This window comes from Monodon monoceros, unplaced genomic scaffold (genome assembly GCF_005190385.1).
Source record: "Monodon monoceros isolate NGI ecotype Baffin Bay Population unplaced genomic scaffold, NGI_Narwhal_1 Super_Scaffold_12, whole genome shotgun sequence".
NCBI lineage: Eukaryota > Metazoa > Chordata > Mammalia > Artiodactyla > Monodontidae > Monodon > Monodon monoceros.
In genome coordinates, this window is record NW_021703768.1 from 159,345,294 (window position 1) to 159,362,712 (window position 17,419).

The following is a 17,419-nucleotide window of genomic DNA, read 5'->3' on the forward strand; positions in this document are numbered from 1 at the left end:
TTCTCAGATAAGAAAGCAGAGGCTCGGCACTTGCTGAAGATTACACAGTGTGATCAGAGCCCAGCCTTGGTGGGAGCATCAAAGCAGACCCCCGCTTCCCCCAAAAAGGGCTGCAACAGAAACAGCTAAATGTACTCACAATGTCTTTCTCTCCACCTTCTCTGGCATTAGAACCAACACTTCTGGCAAAGCACGTGACCCATCAGAGGACTACATTTCCCATCTTCCTTTGCAGCCGGAGATGGGCCATGTGACTATAACCTAACCAATGAAATGAAAGCAAACGTGCGCAACTTTTTGGCTCCTGTCCCTTTTATGGCAATAGCAGCTACGTTTTTATCCTGACAGATGGCCAGGCAGAGGTCTCCCAGAGGACAATGGCGCTGTCAAAGCATTCAATAAATATTTATTACAATTAAAACACCATACCCATGGGGCTTCCCTGGTGGTGCAGTGGTTGAGAGTCCGCCTGCCGATGCAGGGCACACAGGTTCGTGCCCCGGTCCGGGAAGATCCCACATGCCGCGGAGCGGTTAGGCCCGTGACCCATGGCCGCTGAGCCTGCGCGTCACGAGCCTGCGCTCCGCAACGGGAGAGGCCACAACAGTGAGAGGCCCGCGTACAGCAAAAAAAAAAAAAAAACACACCACCATACCCATACCCCCAACCCATTCCCCACCACCACGGTCCAGAGAGAGGCAGGGATTGACTGAGAATTTGTAAACAAATCCAATTCTGGCTACCTGAAAGTCATGGGGTCAATTTTCCCGTCAGTGTCCTGAAAGTAGCAAATGACCCCATGTTCCACTGACCCCTGGAGATGGGGAATCAAGGCCGAGGTCATCAGGTCCACTCACTTGGTCATTCCGTTTCTGGCGTCTTGTCCTCGGGCGCCTGCGTCCCTCTCTGGTTCCACATATGGTTGTTGAGTCCCAGTTGTACCATGTGTGCATGATGTATGATGAGGGGCTGCAGCCCAGAGCTCTGAGGGTGCACGGGTGAAGTCTGTGGGAAGTCCGGGGGCTGCGGGAAGGCCTGGGGCTGCGGGAAAGCCACCGGGGGCTGCGGGAAAGCCGGTGGGGGCATGCCCGCCAGCCAAGGAGGCAGGGGCGGCGGCTGATGGCCCGGCCGGGTGGGAAAGGCTGGTGGTGGGGCTCCGAGGGGCCCCGGTCCCCCAAAGGGCGCCTGAAGCACAGAAGGCTGCCGAGTCTCAAATGGCATGTAGCTCCCGAAAGCTACCTGGAGCTTCTCCATCTGCCTCTGGTAGGACAGGTAGTTATGGAAGTAAGCTGACTGCGCGGCACTCCACGCCGCTGCCTGCTGCCGCTCACCCTCCAGGTGTTGGCTGTGCTCCTGCAGGGCCCGGACATCCTGTTCCTTCCTCCACTTGGCCTTGCGGGCCCGCAGCTTCTGGGACTTGAAGGTGTTGGCCACCTTCCTGGCAAAGATCGGGGAGTGCTCGTCCAGCCACACCAGGGCGGTGAGCAGGCTGGACGTGCTGGGGCTGAGCTGGGTCAGGGAACTCTCCAAGGGCAGGAAGGGTATCACGCAATCCTGCCACCCGTGCCGCGTGAGGCTGCTCATTAGCGACTGGTTCGCCTGGTGCTGGCTCAGCCGGCAGTCGAAGTTGGAGGTGAGCAACAGGATGGTGAAGGCCGAGTGGTCTAAGGCGTCCTGCAGGCAGTGCAGCTCGCCGCGCCCTGGCACCTGGAAATCTTCGCAGAAGGTGGCGCCGTCGCTCACGCCCAGGGCCTCCAGCCTCTCGCGCACGCGCAGCGCGATGTGCTCGTCGGCGCCAGCGTGCAGCACAACAAAGTTATAGAACTTCTGCTCCGGCGACTCCAGCTCAGGAGGAGGGGGCCCCGGCTTCGAGACGGTAGGGTGAGCCTTAGGAGGGGTCGATGGAGACGAAAAGGGAGGGGACGTTTGGGGGGCCGATGGAGTCGGTGGGCGTGGCTGAGCCGCCGGGTAAGTGGTGTCTTCCTCTGAAAGTTGGATTGGCGTCTGATCCGCGACAGGGCAGGCGTTTCTGGAAGGCGAGGGGAGAGATTTGGGAGCTGCTGGCACATCCGTGCACTCCACCGAGTAGTGACTGCTGGTTTTTGGAGCTTCCGGGGGGTCGTGCAGGCTGGCGGGGCATGCATCTGCGGCCACCTCGGGAAGCCTGGGGGCTGGGCTGTTTGGCCGCACCGGGGACCTGGCAGCCTCCACTGATGGGGGCCAGCTCATCTCCTCGGGCTCCTGGCAGCCCATAGGGGCAGGCTCGGGCACCGGGCTGGCCCGGGGCTTGTCACACAGCTTGCTGGGCCCGTGGGGGCTGTGGTGACTGCTGAGGAGGGCCATGGTGGGCGACTGGCTAATTTCCAAGTTGCTGGCCAGGGAGGCCGGGCTGCCGGTGGATCTCAGGGAATGCCCTCTGCTCCAGTCCGAAAGGTCCTCGATGGGCCGCGGATCGCTGCGGGTCCCGGAGGGTGATGCCGAGGACGGCAGGAGGCACCCCAGATCGGAGTGGAGAGTTTGGATGGCCTCCAGGTCCCTAAGGACGTCCCATCCGCACCGGTCTCGTGCCTCTTCCTGGAGCTCCCCCAGCTGGGGGTCGTCCCTGGACCTGAAAGCATGGACGGCTGCGCGGTAGGCCTCCTCCCGCATTGGCGCTGGACACAGCCTCTCCTCGGCAAGAAGGTGGTACACCCTGGCAACGGCCAGGGACACGTCTGGGGGCTCCTCTGAGGCCTCAGTGCTGTCCACACCAGCCCACTGGCGGGCCACCAGCTTCGCCACAGCGTCCGCCTTCAGCGCCTCCAGGGAGATCCTGGCCTCGGTCTCCTGGCCCAGCTTTAGGAGCACCAGGGCATGCAGGAGGTCCGCCCCCCGGCAGCCTGGCCGCAGGGTCTTCAGCTTGTGCTTAAGATACAAGAGCTTATCCTGGCCCACCGCGCCTAGAATGTCAAAGGCGCCAGAAAGCGACGGCCTTGTGCTGGCCATGGGCACAGGTGGGTGTGGCCTCCGGTGGCGGGAGAAGCACTGGGTGATGGAGTCATGTTCCACACGCCGCCCCCCTGCGCTGCAGGCCCGGTGTCCCTACCTGCTCACGGGTACTAGGTCCCCTGGGGGCTGCAGAGCAGACCTGTGAAGCAGAAAGACATGGTTATCACCAGAAAGGGGGCTCTGGGAGGCGGCCCAGACAATGCCCCCCCCCCCATGCCTTCAAAACCCACCAGACCTATCACCAGACCTTGACCTTGGGCAAGACTTCTCACCTCCCCCACCTTCCCTCTCCTCCTCTGCAAGAGGACAGCGGAGGCACCTGCCTGGTGTCACCCAGCGGGTAGCTGCTACTATTTTCCCCATTCACAGAGGAAGAAGGTGAGCCAGAGAAGTGAAGTCATTTGCCCCAAGTCACACAGCCGGTGATAGATCTGGGATTTGTTTGTTTTGTCCAAAAGGCATGCGGGATCTTAGTTCCCCAACCAGGGATCAAACCTGCACCCCCTGCAGTGGAAGCATGGAGTCCTAACCACTGGACCACCAGGGAATTCCCAGAGCTGGGATTTGAGCCCAAGCTGTCTGGCTCTAGAGGCTGAGGCTATGTGCGTAACTACAAGACTATACTACCTATTAGGATGATAATAAGCCCACTTATGGGAGTGTTTCAGGGAGCTGAGTTGCGTTAATGTATGGAAAGCTCTGAGCCCAATGACTGGAAGTCATTCAGGAAGGGTCAGCCTCCTAGGTGGCCCCCAGTGACCCCACATCCTGGTATTCAAGCCTTGGGTGGTCCTTCCAATGTCATCCCAGAGTTCTGTGAGATTGATAGAATATGGCAGAAGTCATAGGCTGTCACCTGTGACATTAGGTTATAAAAGACACTGGCTTCCTTCTTAGTCACTCTCTCTGTCACTCTGTCGGGGGTAAACTGTGATGTGAGTGGTCCTCTGGAAAGGCCCACCAGGGGAGAAACTGAGGCTCCCCACCTCCAGCCACATGGGGGCGCCAATCTCAGGCTCCAGCCCCAGTTAAACCTTCAGATGAGGCAGCCCCGGCAGACAGCCTAACTGCAGCCTCATCAGAGACCCAGAGCCAGAGCCACCCAGCTCATCTGCCACCAGATTCCTGATGTTCAGAAACTATATGAGATAATAAATGTTTGTTGTTTTGAAGCCACGAAGTTCTGGGGTAATTTGTTCCACAGCAATAGCTAACTGATACAGGTTGCATTATTACTATGATGAGTTAACCATGACCAAGGGCCAGATCTATGCCTAACACTGCTGCTAAGCCCTTTGGAGGCTCTTTCCTCTTCTCTCCATTTCTTGAAAAATGCCAAGCTGGTTCCCACTTCAGGATCTTTGCATGCACTGTTCCCTCTGCTTGGAGCACCTTACCCCAGATCTTAGCCTGGGTGACCTGAAGCTCATCCTTAGCCCCCAGGTACAATGGTGCAACCTCAGGGAGCCCTCCATGACCACCCTGGTTCTCTATCCCAGTCTGTCTCTCCATGTCCCCCCACAACAGAATTGGCCACTGGGTGACCTTTTCCTGTGTGTTAAACCTTCCACATCTGTCTGCCTCCCAGTCACCTTGGGCATCAGAGGGTTTGTGGAACCACACAGCAGGTACCTAACAAATACTTGTTGAATGAATGAATCAGTGTATGAATGGGCCCAGCAATATTTCCTTCCAATACTGTCGATAAGAAAACAGGCACAGGGCTTCTCTGGTAGCACAGTAGTTAAGAATCCACCTGCCAATACAGGGGACACGGGTTTGAGCCCTGGTCTGAGAAGATCCCACATGCCGCGGAGCAACTAAGCCCGTGCACCACAGCTACTGAGCCTGACCTCTAGAGCCCACGAGCCACAACTACTGAGCCGTGTGCCACAACTACTGAAGCCCGCGTGCCTAGAGCCCATGCTCCGCAACAAGAGAAGCCACCACAATGAGGAGCCTGCACACCACAATGAAGAGTAGCCCCCGCTCGCCACAACTAGAGAAAGCCCGTGTGCAGGAACAAAGACCCAACACAGCCAAAAATAAATTAATTAAATAAATATATATATTTTAAAACACTTAAAAAAAAAAAAAAAACAGGAACAAGGATGTCCACTCTCACCACTTTTATTCAACATAGTTTTGGAAGTCCTAGCCACAGCAATCAGAGAAGAAAAAGAAATAAAAGGAATCCAAATTGGAAAAGAAGAAGTAAAACTGTCACTGTTTGCAGCTGACATGATACTATACATAGAAAATCCTAAAGATGCTACCAGAAAACTACTAGAGCTCATCAATGAATTCAGTACAGTTGCAGGATATGAAATTAATACACAGAAATGTTTCATTCCTATACACTAACAATGAAGTATCAGAAAGAGAAATTAAGGAAACAATCCCTTTTACAATCGCACCAAAAAATAAAATACCTAGGAATAAATCTACCTAATGAGACAAAAGACCTGTACTCAGAAAACTATAAGATACTCATGAAAGAAATCAAGGATGACACAAACCGATGGACAGATATACACCATGTTCTTGGACTGGAAGAATCAATATTATCAAAATGACTATACTACTCAAAGCAATCTACAGATTCAATGCAATCTCTGTCAAATTACCAATGGCATTTTTCACAGAATTAGAACAAAAAATTTTACAATTTGTATAGAAACACAAGAGACCCCAAATAGCCAAAGCAATCTTGAGAAAGAAAAATGGAGCTGGAGGAATCAGGCTCCCTGACTTCAGACTATACTACAAAGCTACAATCATCAAAACAGTATGGTACTAGCACAAAAACTGAAATAGATATCAGTGGAACAGGATAGAAAGCCCAGAGATAAACCCACACACCTATGGTCAACTAATCTATGACAAAGGAGGTAAGACTATACAATGGAGAAAAGACAGTCTCTTCAATAAGTGGTGCTGGGAAAACTGGACAGCTACATGTAAAAGAATGAAATTAGGGACTTCCCTCGTGGCACAGTGGTTAAGGATCTGCCTGCCAATGCAGGGGACATGGGTTCGAGCCCTGGTCCGGGAAGATCCCACATGCCGCGGAGCAGCTAAGCCTGTGTGCCAAAACTACGGAGCCTGAGCTCTAGAGAGCCCATGAGCCACAACTGCTGAGCCTGCGTGCCACATTACTGAAGCACACGCCTGGAGCCCATGCTCCACAACAAGAGAAGCCACTGCAATGAGAAACCCGCCCACTGCAATGAAGAGTAGCCCCCACTCGCCACAACTAGAGAAAGCCCGCGCACAGCAACGAAGATTCAACCCAGCCAAAAATAACTAACTAAATTAAAACAAACAAACAAAAAAACCCAATCCCTTAAAAAAATAAAATAATATAAACTCAAAATGGATTAAAAACCTAAATGTAAGGCCGCACACTATAAAACTCTTAGAGGAAACCACAGGCAGAACACTCTTTGACATAAATCGCAGCAAGATATTTTTTGACCCACTTCTTAGAGTAATGAAAATAAAAACAAAAATAAACAAATGGGACCTAATGAAACTCAAAAGGTTTTGCACAGCAAAGGAAACCATAAACAAAACGAAAAGACAACCCACAGAATGGGAGAAAATATTTGCCAACGAAGCAACCCACAAGGGATTAATCTCCAAAATATACAAACAGCTCATGCAGCTCAATAACAAAAAAACCCCAAACAATCCAATCAAAAAAATGGGTGGAAGATCTAAATAGACATTTCTCCAAAGAAAACATACAGATGGCCAAAAAGCACATGAAAAGATGCTCAACATCACTAATTACTAGAGAAATGCAAATCAAAACTACAATGAAGTATCACCTCACACCAGTCAGAATGGCCATCATCAAAAAATCTACAAACAATAAATGCTGGAGAAGGTGTGGAGAAGAAGGGAACCCTCCCACACTGTTGGTGGGAATGTAAATTGGTACAGCCACTATGGAGAACAGTATGGACGTTCCTTAAAAACTAAAAAGAGAGCTACCATATGATCCAGCAATTCCACTCCTGAGCATATACCTGGAGAAAACCATAATTTGAAAAGATACATGCACCCCAATATTCATTGCAGCACCGCTTACAATAGCCAGGACATGGAAGCAACCTAAATGTCCATCAACAGAGGAATGGATAAAGATGTGGTACATATATATATAATGGACTATTACTCAGCCATAAAAAAGAATGATATAATGCCATTTGCAGCAACATGGATGGACCCAGAGATTGTCATACTGAGTGAAGTAAGTCAGACAGAGAAGGACAAATACCATACCATATCACTTATACATGGAATCTAAAAAAATGGTACAAATGAACTTATTTACAAAACAGAAATAGAGTCACAGATGTAGAAAACAATCTTATGGTTATCAGGGGGGAAAGGCGGGGAGGGATAAATTGGGATACTGGGATTGACATATACACACTACTATATATAAAATAGGTAACTAATCAGGACCTACTGTATAGCACAGGGAACTCTACTCAATACTTTGTAATGACCTATATGGGGAAAGAATCTTAAAAAGAGTGGATATATGTATACGTATAACTGATTCACTTTGCTGTACAGCAGAAAGTAACACAATATTGTAAATCAACTCTACTCCAATAAAAATTTTAAAGAAAGAAAGAAAACACACACAGAGAAAAGGTCTTTCCCTAGGACACAGAACAAAGACACCATGGAGAGTGTCCCAAACCCCCAAATTTAAATCCCCAGGCGCTCAATTTACATCACATTCAGACTTGGAAAAAGCATAGCCTCACGTCCAGTCCAGGGGGCCGAGAACGCTTTCTCTGCCCCTCAGCTAGGCCTACTGCCTGTTCCCCACTGGTGTCCACGTTGGGACCCGCCCCACCCCCGAGCCAAGAACAGTGCATCTGCACCAGGGACAACTCTATCCCCCCAGAGGACACATGGCGACATCTGGAGACATTTCTGTTGTCACGACTGCGTGGAAAAGTGCTCCTGGCATTGAGTGGGTGGGGGCCAGGATGCAGCTCAACATCCCACAGTGCCCAGGACAGCCCTTCAGGAGAATGACGGAGCCCCAGACGTTGCTAAGCACTTACGTTGAGGATGCCTGGTCTAGATGAAGAGCTGACTCATCCATCAACCCCCTTTGCTGATAAATCACAGACGGCACTGTATAAATGACTCAGCTTTTTTTTTTTTTTTTTTAATTCATTCTGAGCGGATGTCAAATGGCCCAGGACCAAGGTCGATGGTTCCAGAGGTGTGACGGGGATGTCACCGAGCAGAGTGGGCAGAAGAGAAGTGGCCGAGAAGCATCAGAGAGAGAGGCGGTGCTGGGGAGGGGGGGGCGGGGGGAGGAAGGACGCAAGGAGATGAGCGGCTGTCTGGCTGTTTCGAAATTGAAAGCGGCCTGACATATTGAAATGCTGATAGGCACCAGCATTAGGGAAATAGCAGAGACCCTAAAATGGAGCTGACTTCCTAGTATGCGGGGACAAATGATCGGCGGATACATGAGTGAAATTCATGATATATCACAGTATGAATGCCGCGGAGAAACAAGGAGGGAAGGAGAGTCATGCACTCCAAGAGTGGGGGGGGAGGGGTGCAGTTTTGGGGTTTTTTGTTTTGTTTATTTGGTTGTGCCGGGTCTTAGTTACCGCATGTGGGCTCCTCAGTTGTGGCACACGAAGTTCCAGTTGTGGCATGCCTGTGGGATCTAGTTCCCTGACCAGGGATGGAACCCCGGGCTCCCTGCACTGGGAGTGTGTAGTCCCAGCCACTGTGCCACCAGGGAAGTCCCTGTGTGCAGTTTTAAACAACGTAGTTTAGGAAGGTCTTGATGAGAAGAGAGATTTCGACAGGACATAAACATGGGGAGAGAGTGGGGACATCTGAAGGAAGAGAGATCCAGGCAGAGGAAACAGCCCGTGCAAAGGCCCTGGGGCAGGACCATGCCTGGTGTGTTGGAGGAACAGCGAGAAGGCCTGTATGTCTGGAGCAGAGTGAGCGAGGGGGAGAGAGGGAGGAGGGTAGGGCAGGGAGGGGACGGGGCAGGTCGTGCAGGAACTTGTGGGCCTGAGTAGGGGGAAAGGGGGGCACTTGGGCTTTTACCTGAAAACCTAGAACCACCTCGACCTGTCTAAATGCCATGGTCTTGCCTCATGTGTGTTGCCGAGAAGGAAAATGGGCTCAGTGGGACCACATCTGCTAACTTTTCAAGAGAAGCCAGAAACGCAGATTTTCAGGAATCTGCTCAGTTGTGTCGAGTTAGCAATCGATTCAAATATTTTAAAGAGACCTTATAAGCTTAAAAGAAAAAAAAAAAAAGCAAGCCAATGTGCCATCCGCAGAGTAAAAACTCTGAACATATTTGTTGCAAATAATAAATAAAGGAAGTGTGTGAAGAGGCGAAAGTTATACATACACAGCATTCATTCATTCATTCGAGCAGTAATTTTCCAGCATCTGCCATGTATTGGACACTGAATGTATCAGGACAGAGAGAAGAATAAAACAGGAATACTCTTCCTTCTTGGAGCTGACAGTCCCCCCCAAAAAAGAAGGGAGATAATTATTGCTTAAGTGCTTTCTTAGTTCCTGAATTATTTTTCCATAAAGAAAGACTAAATGTGAGCCATATATTACTGCAGAGAAGAGTTCCTTTTTCTTTTCATATACTTTTTTGCTTCTTTCAAAAACAAATATCAATATATGGCAACTTACGGCAACAAAGTGGGTATATGTATATATAATATACAAACCTAGTATATCATATCTCTTAACTGCCCCACTGGCCTTCCTGCTATCCTTCAAACTTGCCAGGCACAGTCCTGCCTCAGGGCATTTGCACTGGCTGCTCCTTCTGCCTGGAACACTGTTTCCCCCATGTATCCCCACAGCTCACTCCCTACCTTCCTTCAAATTTTTGGTCAAGCCTGCCCTGATGACACTGTGCACAACTCCCTAGGAAGGGGTCACAAAGTATGGCCCATGGGCTGTTTTAGTAAATAAAGTTTTCTTGGAACACAGACACGCTCACTCATTTACACAGGGTCCATGGCTGCTTTGAGGCTACAGTGGCAGAGCTGAGTAGCTGCAACAGACACCATGTAGCCCATAAAGATGAAAATATTCACTCTCTGGTCCTTTCCAGAGAAAAGTTTGCCAACACCTGGGCTACGAAACAGGCATATGATTTTTTTTTTTTTCCATTCCATAGAGGGGCAAACTTAGATTGCACAGCTAACGACAGGCAGAACAGCCCTATGGCACCAATGTTTGTAACTCTAAGACCAGATGCCTGTCTCTCCAGCCCATATAATTATTACGGGGGATAACTGGCTGTTATTGGTTGAACTGGGTTCCCCCCTCACCAAGTTCAGATGTTAAAACCCTAACCCCCAGGACCTCAGGATGTGACTACATTTGGAGATGTGGTCTTTACAGAGGTAATCAAGTTACAATGAGGTCATAAGGGTGGGGTCCTAATCCAATAAGACTGGTGTCCTTATAAGAAGGGGAGACTAGGACACAGACACCCACAGAGGGAGGATCACGTGAGGACACAGGGAGAAGACAGCCGTCTGCAAGCCAAGGAGAGAGGCCTCAGAAGGAACCAACCCTGCTGACACTTTGATCTTGGACTTCCAGCCTCCAGACTGTCAGGCAATAAATTTCTGGTTTTTAAGGCCCCCAGCCTGTGGGACTTTGTTATGGCAGCCCCAGCTCCATGTGGCTACTGAGTACTGGAAATGTGGCTACAGCTACCGGGGAGAAAGTAAATATTAAATTTTATTCATATTTAATTCATTAAAATGGAAAAACTGGGTCAGTGTAAAAAAAAAAATGTTTCCCCACTAAACCCAACTTTGGGGACTTCCCTGGTGGCACAGTGGATAAGTCTCCACGCTCCCAATGCAGGAGGCCCGGGTTCGATCCCTGGTCAGGGAACTAGATCCCACATGCATGCCGTAACTAAGAGTTCACATGCCGCAACTAAGGAGCCTGCCTTCCACAACTAAGACCCGGTGCAACCAAATAAATAAATAGATATTTAAAAAAATAATTATCAAGGCTTTGCCGTGTGTAAAATACAATGCATTTAAATAATTGTATGTATTAAAAAATAAATTCTGTAAGTACTATTATCTCCTCTTTAAAAAAAAAGACCCAACTTTGTTTTGGTAGGATCAGATTTCACTTAAACTGTTAAAAATGTAGCATCTGAATTGAGATCTGAAAAAATACACACCAGATCTTGAAGAATTAGTCGAGAAAAGGTATGTAAAGGCCGCAGCTGGATTGGAAGCCAGGCTGCCTGGCCCTAGAACCCACTGAGCCTGTGGTCTCCAAAGTGTATCGCCAGAGATTCCAGCTTACATGGACCTGGTTATATGGCTTGAGAAACAGACTTATCTAGTTTTAATTGAAACAGCCCCTGAAATGAGCTCATGGCCAGACTACTGGAAGAAAGTGGAGGACAGACGTTGTTGCCATAACGCAGGCACAAGTGAGCAGTAACAGAAAGGCAAAGTGGGGCTTCCCTGGAGGCGCAACTGTTCAGAATCCGCCTGCCAATGCAGGGGACACAGGTTCGAGCCCTGGTCCGGGAAGATCCCACATGCCGTGGAGCAACTAAGTCCATGCACCACAACTACTGAGCCTGCACTCTATAGCCCATGAGCCTAGAGCCCGTGCTCCACAAGATAAGCCACCGCAGTGAGAAGCCCGTGCACTGCAACAAAGAGTAGCCCCCGCTCGCCGCAACTAGAGAAAGCCCGCGCAGCAACGAAGACCCAACGCAGCCAAACAATAAATAATAAAAATTAAATAAATTAATTTAAAAAAAAAGAGAGAGAAAGGCAAAGTGTATAGTTTCTCCCATCTCTGATGTGAGCTTGCTGTCGGCAACAAAATGGCATAAAAACGATGACGATCAGGTGGGACCACAAGTCAGCCAAAACTTACCGAAATATCAAAACTCCTTGAAGTATCAGATATCTCCCTCTACAGCAATGACCCTCAGATCAACTGTTCTTTCCACCTCTCAGTGGCTCCTGGGAACAGCTGCGTGTATAGTAACTTAAAAAGATAAAATCGCTGGGAACTCTACTCAGTACTCTGTAATGACCTATATGGGAACAGAATCTGAAAAAAGAGGGGATATATGTATATGTATAACTGAGTCACTTTGCTGTACAGCAGAAACTAACACAACATTGTAAATCAACTAGACTCCAATAAAAATTAATTAAAAAAAAAAGATGGATGGACCTAGAGACTGTCATACAGAATGAGGTAAGTCAGAGAGACAAAGACACATGTATATTAACACATATATGTGGAATCTAGAAAAATAGTACAGATGAACCTATTTGCAAAGGAGAAATAGAGACACAGATGTAGAGAATAAACGTATGGACACCAAGGGGGCAGGGCAGGTGGGATAAATTGGGAGATTAGGACTGACATATGTACGCTATTATGTATAAAATAGATAACTAAGACTTCCCTGGTGGTCCAGTGGTTAAGACTCCATGCTCCTACTGCAGGGGGCCCGGGTTTGATCCCTGGTCGGGGAACTAAGATCCCGCATGCCACGTGTTGCAGCCAAAAAAAAAAAAAGTTAAAAAAAATACATAACTAATGAGAACCTACTGTATAGAACAGGGAACTCAATGCTCTGTGGTGACCTAAATGGGAAGGAAATCCAAAAAGGAGGGGATATATGTATACGTAGAGCTGATTCACTTTGCTGCACAGCAGAAACTAACACAACATTGTAAAGCAACTATACCCCAATTAAAAAAAGAGAGAAAAATCAATCACCTGGTGACATGCACCCTCCAATTTTTAACGAATAAAGGGCACAGCTGATAAAGTGTGAAGGACGGGGCATGAACGGGGCCAGACATTAAGTTCTGCATCACGCACTGTTCACTCTGAAAATTCAAGTTCAGTACTTAGGATCTGTGTCCTATTCTGAATTCAGGTTCTAGGTCAATAAAATGTTAAAAGGAAGAAAAGTTCACCAACTCCCGCAACTACACCACAGGCAGCAGTGTGAGAAGAAAATTTGAATTAGCTGCCGACGCTGAACAGAGGAGGTGCTGTGTGAAACTCTGGTGTTCTGGGTTCTCTTGGAATCCAGACGGTCAACAAGAACAGAGTGGCAGCTGCCCTTGTCCTGCCCTTGGCCACAGCCTCCCCCCTTTATGGGACACCCACCCGAAGTGAGTCAGCTCCAGGGCAAGAGAGAGCAGTGGGTGGGAGCATGCGCTTGGGGTTCAAATCTCAGCCGTGTGGCTTCCAGGCTGTGACCTTGGACAGGCCACAAGCACATTGGTGCCTCAGTCTCCTCCTTTGTGGACTGGGTACAAGGATGACCTCTTCCTGCGAGGACTGCCATAGGTCGAATGAGTTAATCCGTGTAGAAATGGTACAGAGCCGTGTCTAGCACACCCTCGGTGCTCCGTGAGCCTTAGGGTACCTGACAGCTGTCTGCCCCCAGCAGTACCCGAGCTGGAGGCCCCCGCAGCAGAGGCTCAGGGCTGGGCTTGTGGAAAAGCTCACAGCCAGACTCAGAATTAGCCAAGCAGGGGCTTCCCTGGTGGTCCAGTGGATAAGACGCTATGCTCCCGGGGACTTCCCGGGTGGGGCAGTGGTTAAGAATCCGCCTGCCGATGCAGGGGACACGGGTTTGAGCCCTGGTCTGGGAAGAACCCACATACCGCAGAGCAACTAAGCCTGTGTACCTAGAGCCCGTGCTCCGCAACAAGAGAAGCCACCGCAATAAGAAGCCTGTGCACAGCAACAAAGAGCAGCCCCTGCTCACCGCAACTAGTGAGCCCACGCGCAGCAACAAAGACCCAACGCAGCCATAAATAAATAAATAAAAATACGCTCCCAATGCAGGGGGCCCAGGTTCGATCCCTGGTCAGGGAACTAGATCCGCGTGCCGCAACTAAAGATCCTACGTCCCGCCACTGAGACCCAGCGCAGCCACGTAAATAAATATTAAAAGGAAAAAAAAAGAATCATGCAGGCAGGCCCTCCCGTGCCTGCACTCCTGGCAAACTGCCTAAAGTCACACCGTGTTTCTCCTCCATCTCCCCACCCGCCAGCCTGAGCCCCGATGCAGCGCCCCCTCCCCAGACACTGTGCCCTGGCATGTCCCCCGTCCACTCCATCTGCCCTGCCCAGCGGCCACCCCAACCTTCTGGAAACCTGGCTTTCATTCTGCCCACCTTCCACAGCCTCCAGGGCAAAGTCCACTCTGCACCTGACAGTGGGTGCCGGGGACAGCGGGGTGGGGGTGGGGGAGCACCCACCGGGGTGAGGGACCCGGCTCTGCCACCTGCCAGCTGGTGGAGCCTGTTTTCTCAGCCTCAGTTTCCTCGTGTGTAAAACCAGCAGGAGAGTGGCCCTCGTCCTGAGCGAGAGTTCAGAATAACAATATAAGAAACCGTACAAATCAGAAATAAATACTGGCAGAATTTCTTTTTTCTCTTCTTTTATATTTGTTCACCAAATCTGGAATCTGCCTACCCCCTCCTCTCCTGTCTACACTCTTGGGCAATCTCTTCACACACAGAGGGAATATTAATTGAGCACCTACTTGTGCCAAGAGCTATTGTAGGTGCTGTTGCAGACCCCCGGCCCTCTTGGAGCTCACAGTCTAGTTGGGGGAAACCCGGGATGAATGAGAAAGTAGTTCACTGCACAGAACGGATAGAGCCATCAAGAAAATGAGCCAGGGTTGGGGAGAAAGGCAAGGACTGGGGGAAAGGCTGCTGAGAACTGGAGATCAAGGGAGACCTCTGGGAGGAAGTGACATATGGGAGCTGAGACCTGAAGGAGGTGGGGGAGCAACTCAGGTGCAGATCTGGGGAAAGAGAGTTTCAGGAAGTGGGGACAGCATGTGCAAAGGTCCTGGGGTGGGACTGGACCTGATGTGTTGGAGGAACAACGAGGAGGCCCAAGTGTCTGGAGCAGAGTGAGCGACGGGGAGAGAGGGAGGAGGGGAGGGCGGGGGGGGGGGGGGGGGGGGGCAGGTCAGGCAGGGCCTTGTGAGATGGAGGAGGGAGCCCTGGGGAGCTGCATGCAGAGCTGGGAGGGGACCTAATTCAGGTGCTCACAGGTGCCCTCTGGCTACTTCAGCGAGGATAGATTCGGGGGTGGGGTGGTGAGGGCAGGAGAGAGGGTGGGGAGGGGACATGGGTGGAGGTGACCACTGGCTCAAGCAAGCAATGATGGGATCCAGACCAGGTGGTGATCTCCAGGAAGGATCTCTGGAGACCAGCACACAGTATACTTACATAAATAAATAAGTATACCTTATAACTAAATACTTATTGGCTGAATAAATCAGTGAGTGGACAGAGCAGTGCCTGGCACACAGTAGGCACCCAATAAATGTTTTCTGCTTGAATCCTTCCTCCCCAAGAAGACAGCCTAATCGGCTCCTACCAGGACTGGCACATAGTAGGGGCACTTCACTCCTTTTGGCTAATTAAGAAATGTTCCAGGGGACTTCCCTGGTGGTCCAGTGGCTAAGACTCCATGCTCCCAACGCAGGGGGCCCAGGTTCTATCCCTGGTCGGGGAACTAGATCCCACATGCATGCCACAACTAACAGTTCTCATGCCACAACTAAAGATCCTGCACGCCGCAATGAAGATTCCATGTGCTGCAGCTAAGACTCGGGGCACCCAAATAAATATTTTTTTAAAAACTAAGTGTTTACTGAGCACCTACTATGTGCCGGGCACTGTGCAAAGCAAAGTACAACGCTGCGAGTTAAGGCTATTTTGACTGCCTGTTTACCAGTAGAAAAGGGAGGCACAGAAGGGTAGAGTGACTTGCCCGGGATCACACAGGTAGAAAGTAAAGGGGCAGTAATTTAAACCAGGCAGCGTGGCTGCAGGGCCCCTGCCTTTATTCACTGAGCACCTACTATGTGCAGTACCCCTCCCATGCCTGGATCTGAGGAATCCTCAAGCCTGGCCAAGGTACCGGATAGCTGCCCTCTGCATTTGGCACACATTACTGTGACAGGTCACACTTTTGCTCCCTGTGGCTCCATGAGGACACTATTTGGCCCCTACTGTGTGCCCAGTGTACTGAACAGTGTCTCCTGGCACGCAGCAGGTGCTCCATAAATGTTTGTTGAGGAATGAATGAATGGCCCTTATTCGGAGGAGGACACAGAGGCCCAGGCAGGTTCTGCAGCCTGGGGCAACCCTCCCCCAAACTCTGGAACCCAGACCTCAGCCTGCCTGGGTCACACTGTGGTGTCCCCTCCCCCAAACCCCTGCCTCAGCCGCAAGGAGAGGAAAGGAACACAGGTACCCTGAAGAAGTCCTGGGCCCAGCCGAGTGGTGCCAGCGGCCTGGGCAGACTTGGATCGACTCCTGGGCAGGTACCAACCAACCCCGTTCCCCACGGGAAGGGGTGGGGAACAGGGGGTTGAAGATTCCTCGAGACCCATCTCAGCTGATGGATGGGACCCGCTGAGGGAAGTGCACTCCCCCAGTGGGAGGGGGGTCACGGAAGCCCCTGGATAAAGTGGGGATTCGGGGCCCTGGAGGAGCTGGGGGAGCGGCAGTGGGGGGTGGCGATCACGGGGCGGGAAGAACCGGGGCTGGGGCAGAGAGAGTGCCCAGTTTGGGGAAGAAATCAGAAACGCGGAGGAGGAAAGCAGTATTGGAAGGTAGTACGTCATGTTGGGGAGGATTCGGGGTGTTGGGAAAGAGTTGGGGGGGTGGGGAGGACTTGGGCCAGGGAGGGGTGTTGGAGCATTGGGGGGCGGGGGGCACTGAACACGCGGCGCAAGGACGTCCAAAGCTCCCAGTGCGGGGCAGCTGGCTTCGAACCCTGGCGAGGGGCGTGGGCAGCCGGGCCCCCTGCAGGCCTGCGGGGGTCCCCTGCCCCTCCCCAGCCGGCCCTCGCCCCTTCCTCACCTACCAGGGATCGCGGGGGCGGCTGGCTGCGCCGCTCGTGTCCTCGGGGCTGGGGCTGGTGGCCGGACGGCCTGGCGGCGGTGCCAGCGGATGGCAGAGCGCGGAAGGCACGCTGGTGCCTCCAGGCGCACGGCCTCCGACCGCCCCTTCCGCGTCCGGAGGGGAGGGAGGAAGGGGATGAGATCACGCTTTCCCAGCGGGACCGGGAAAGTCCCTGAGACGCCCCGAGCGACGCCCTCTCTCCCTCCGCCGGCTGCCACTTAGGGGACGTTTGGGCACCTCCGGGGTGCCCGGGCGCTGGGGACCACAACAGGGGTCAAGGGTGACGACAGCCCTCGGGAGCCCACCGTCTAGTGAGAAAGAACCACAGCGTTTAAATTAGTTCATCTCAATTAGTAATTAATGTTTTCCAGGACACCGAACAGAGGGGATGGGATAATTGGGGGGGACGGGGGTGGGAATCATGGCCA

The 17,419-nt window shown here is 51.2% G+C and overlaps 1 protein-coding gene across 1 annotated transcript; it reads right to left on the reverse strand.

The window, feature by feature from the left end:
- Nucleotides 1–621: 621 nt before the first annotated feature.
- On the reverse strand, nt 622–17,082 carry TICAM1 (toll like receptor adaptor molecule 1). The gene is made up of 2 exons (XM_029219184.1): nt 16,954–17,082; nt 622–3,127 (listed from the first exon to the last, which is right to left on the reverse strand). Exon 2 carries the CDS (start codon nt 2,983–2,985, stop codon nt 862–864), a length of 2,124 nt encoding a protein of 707 aa, XP_029075017.1. The 5' UTR covers nt 2,986–3,127; nt 16,954–17,082; the 3' UTR covers nt 622–861.
- Between the last annotated feature and the right edge of the window lie 337 nt (nt 17,083–17,419).

Coding starts and splice junctions, on each gene's coding strand:
- TICAM1 (XM_029219184.1), bottom strand. CDS start 2,985: ATGGCCAGCACAAGGCCGTCGCTTTCTGGCGCCTTTGACATTCTAGGC.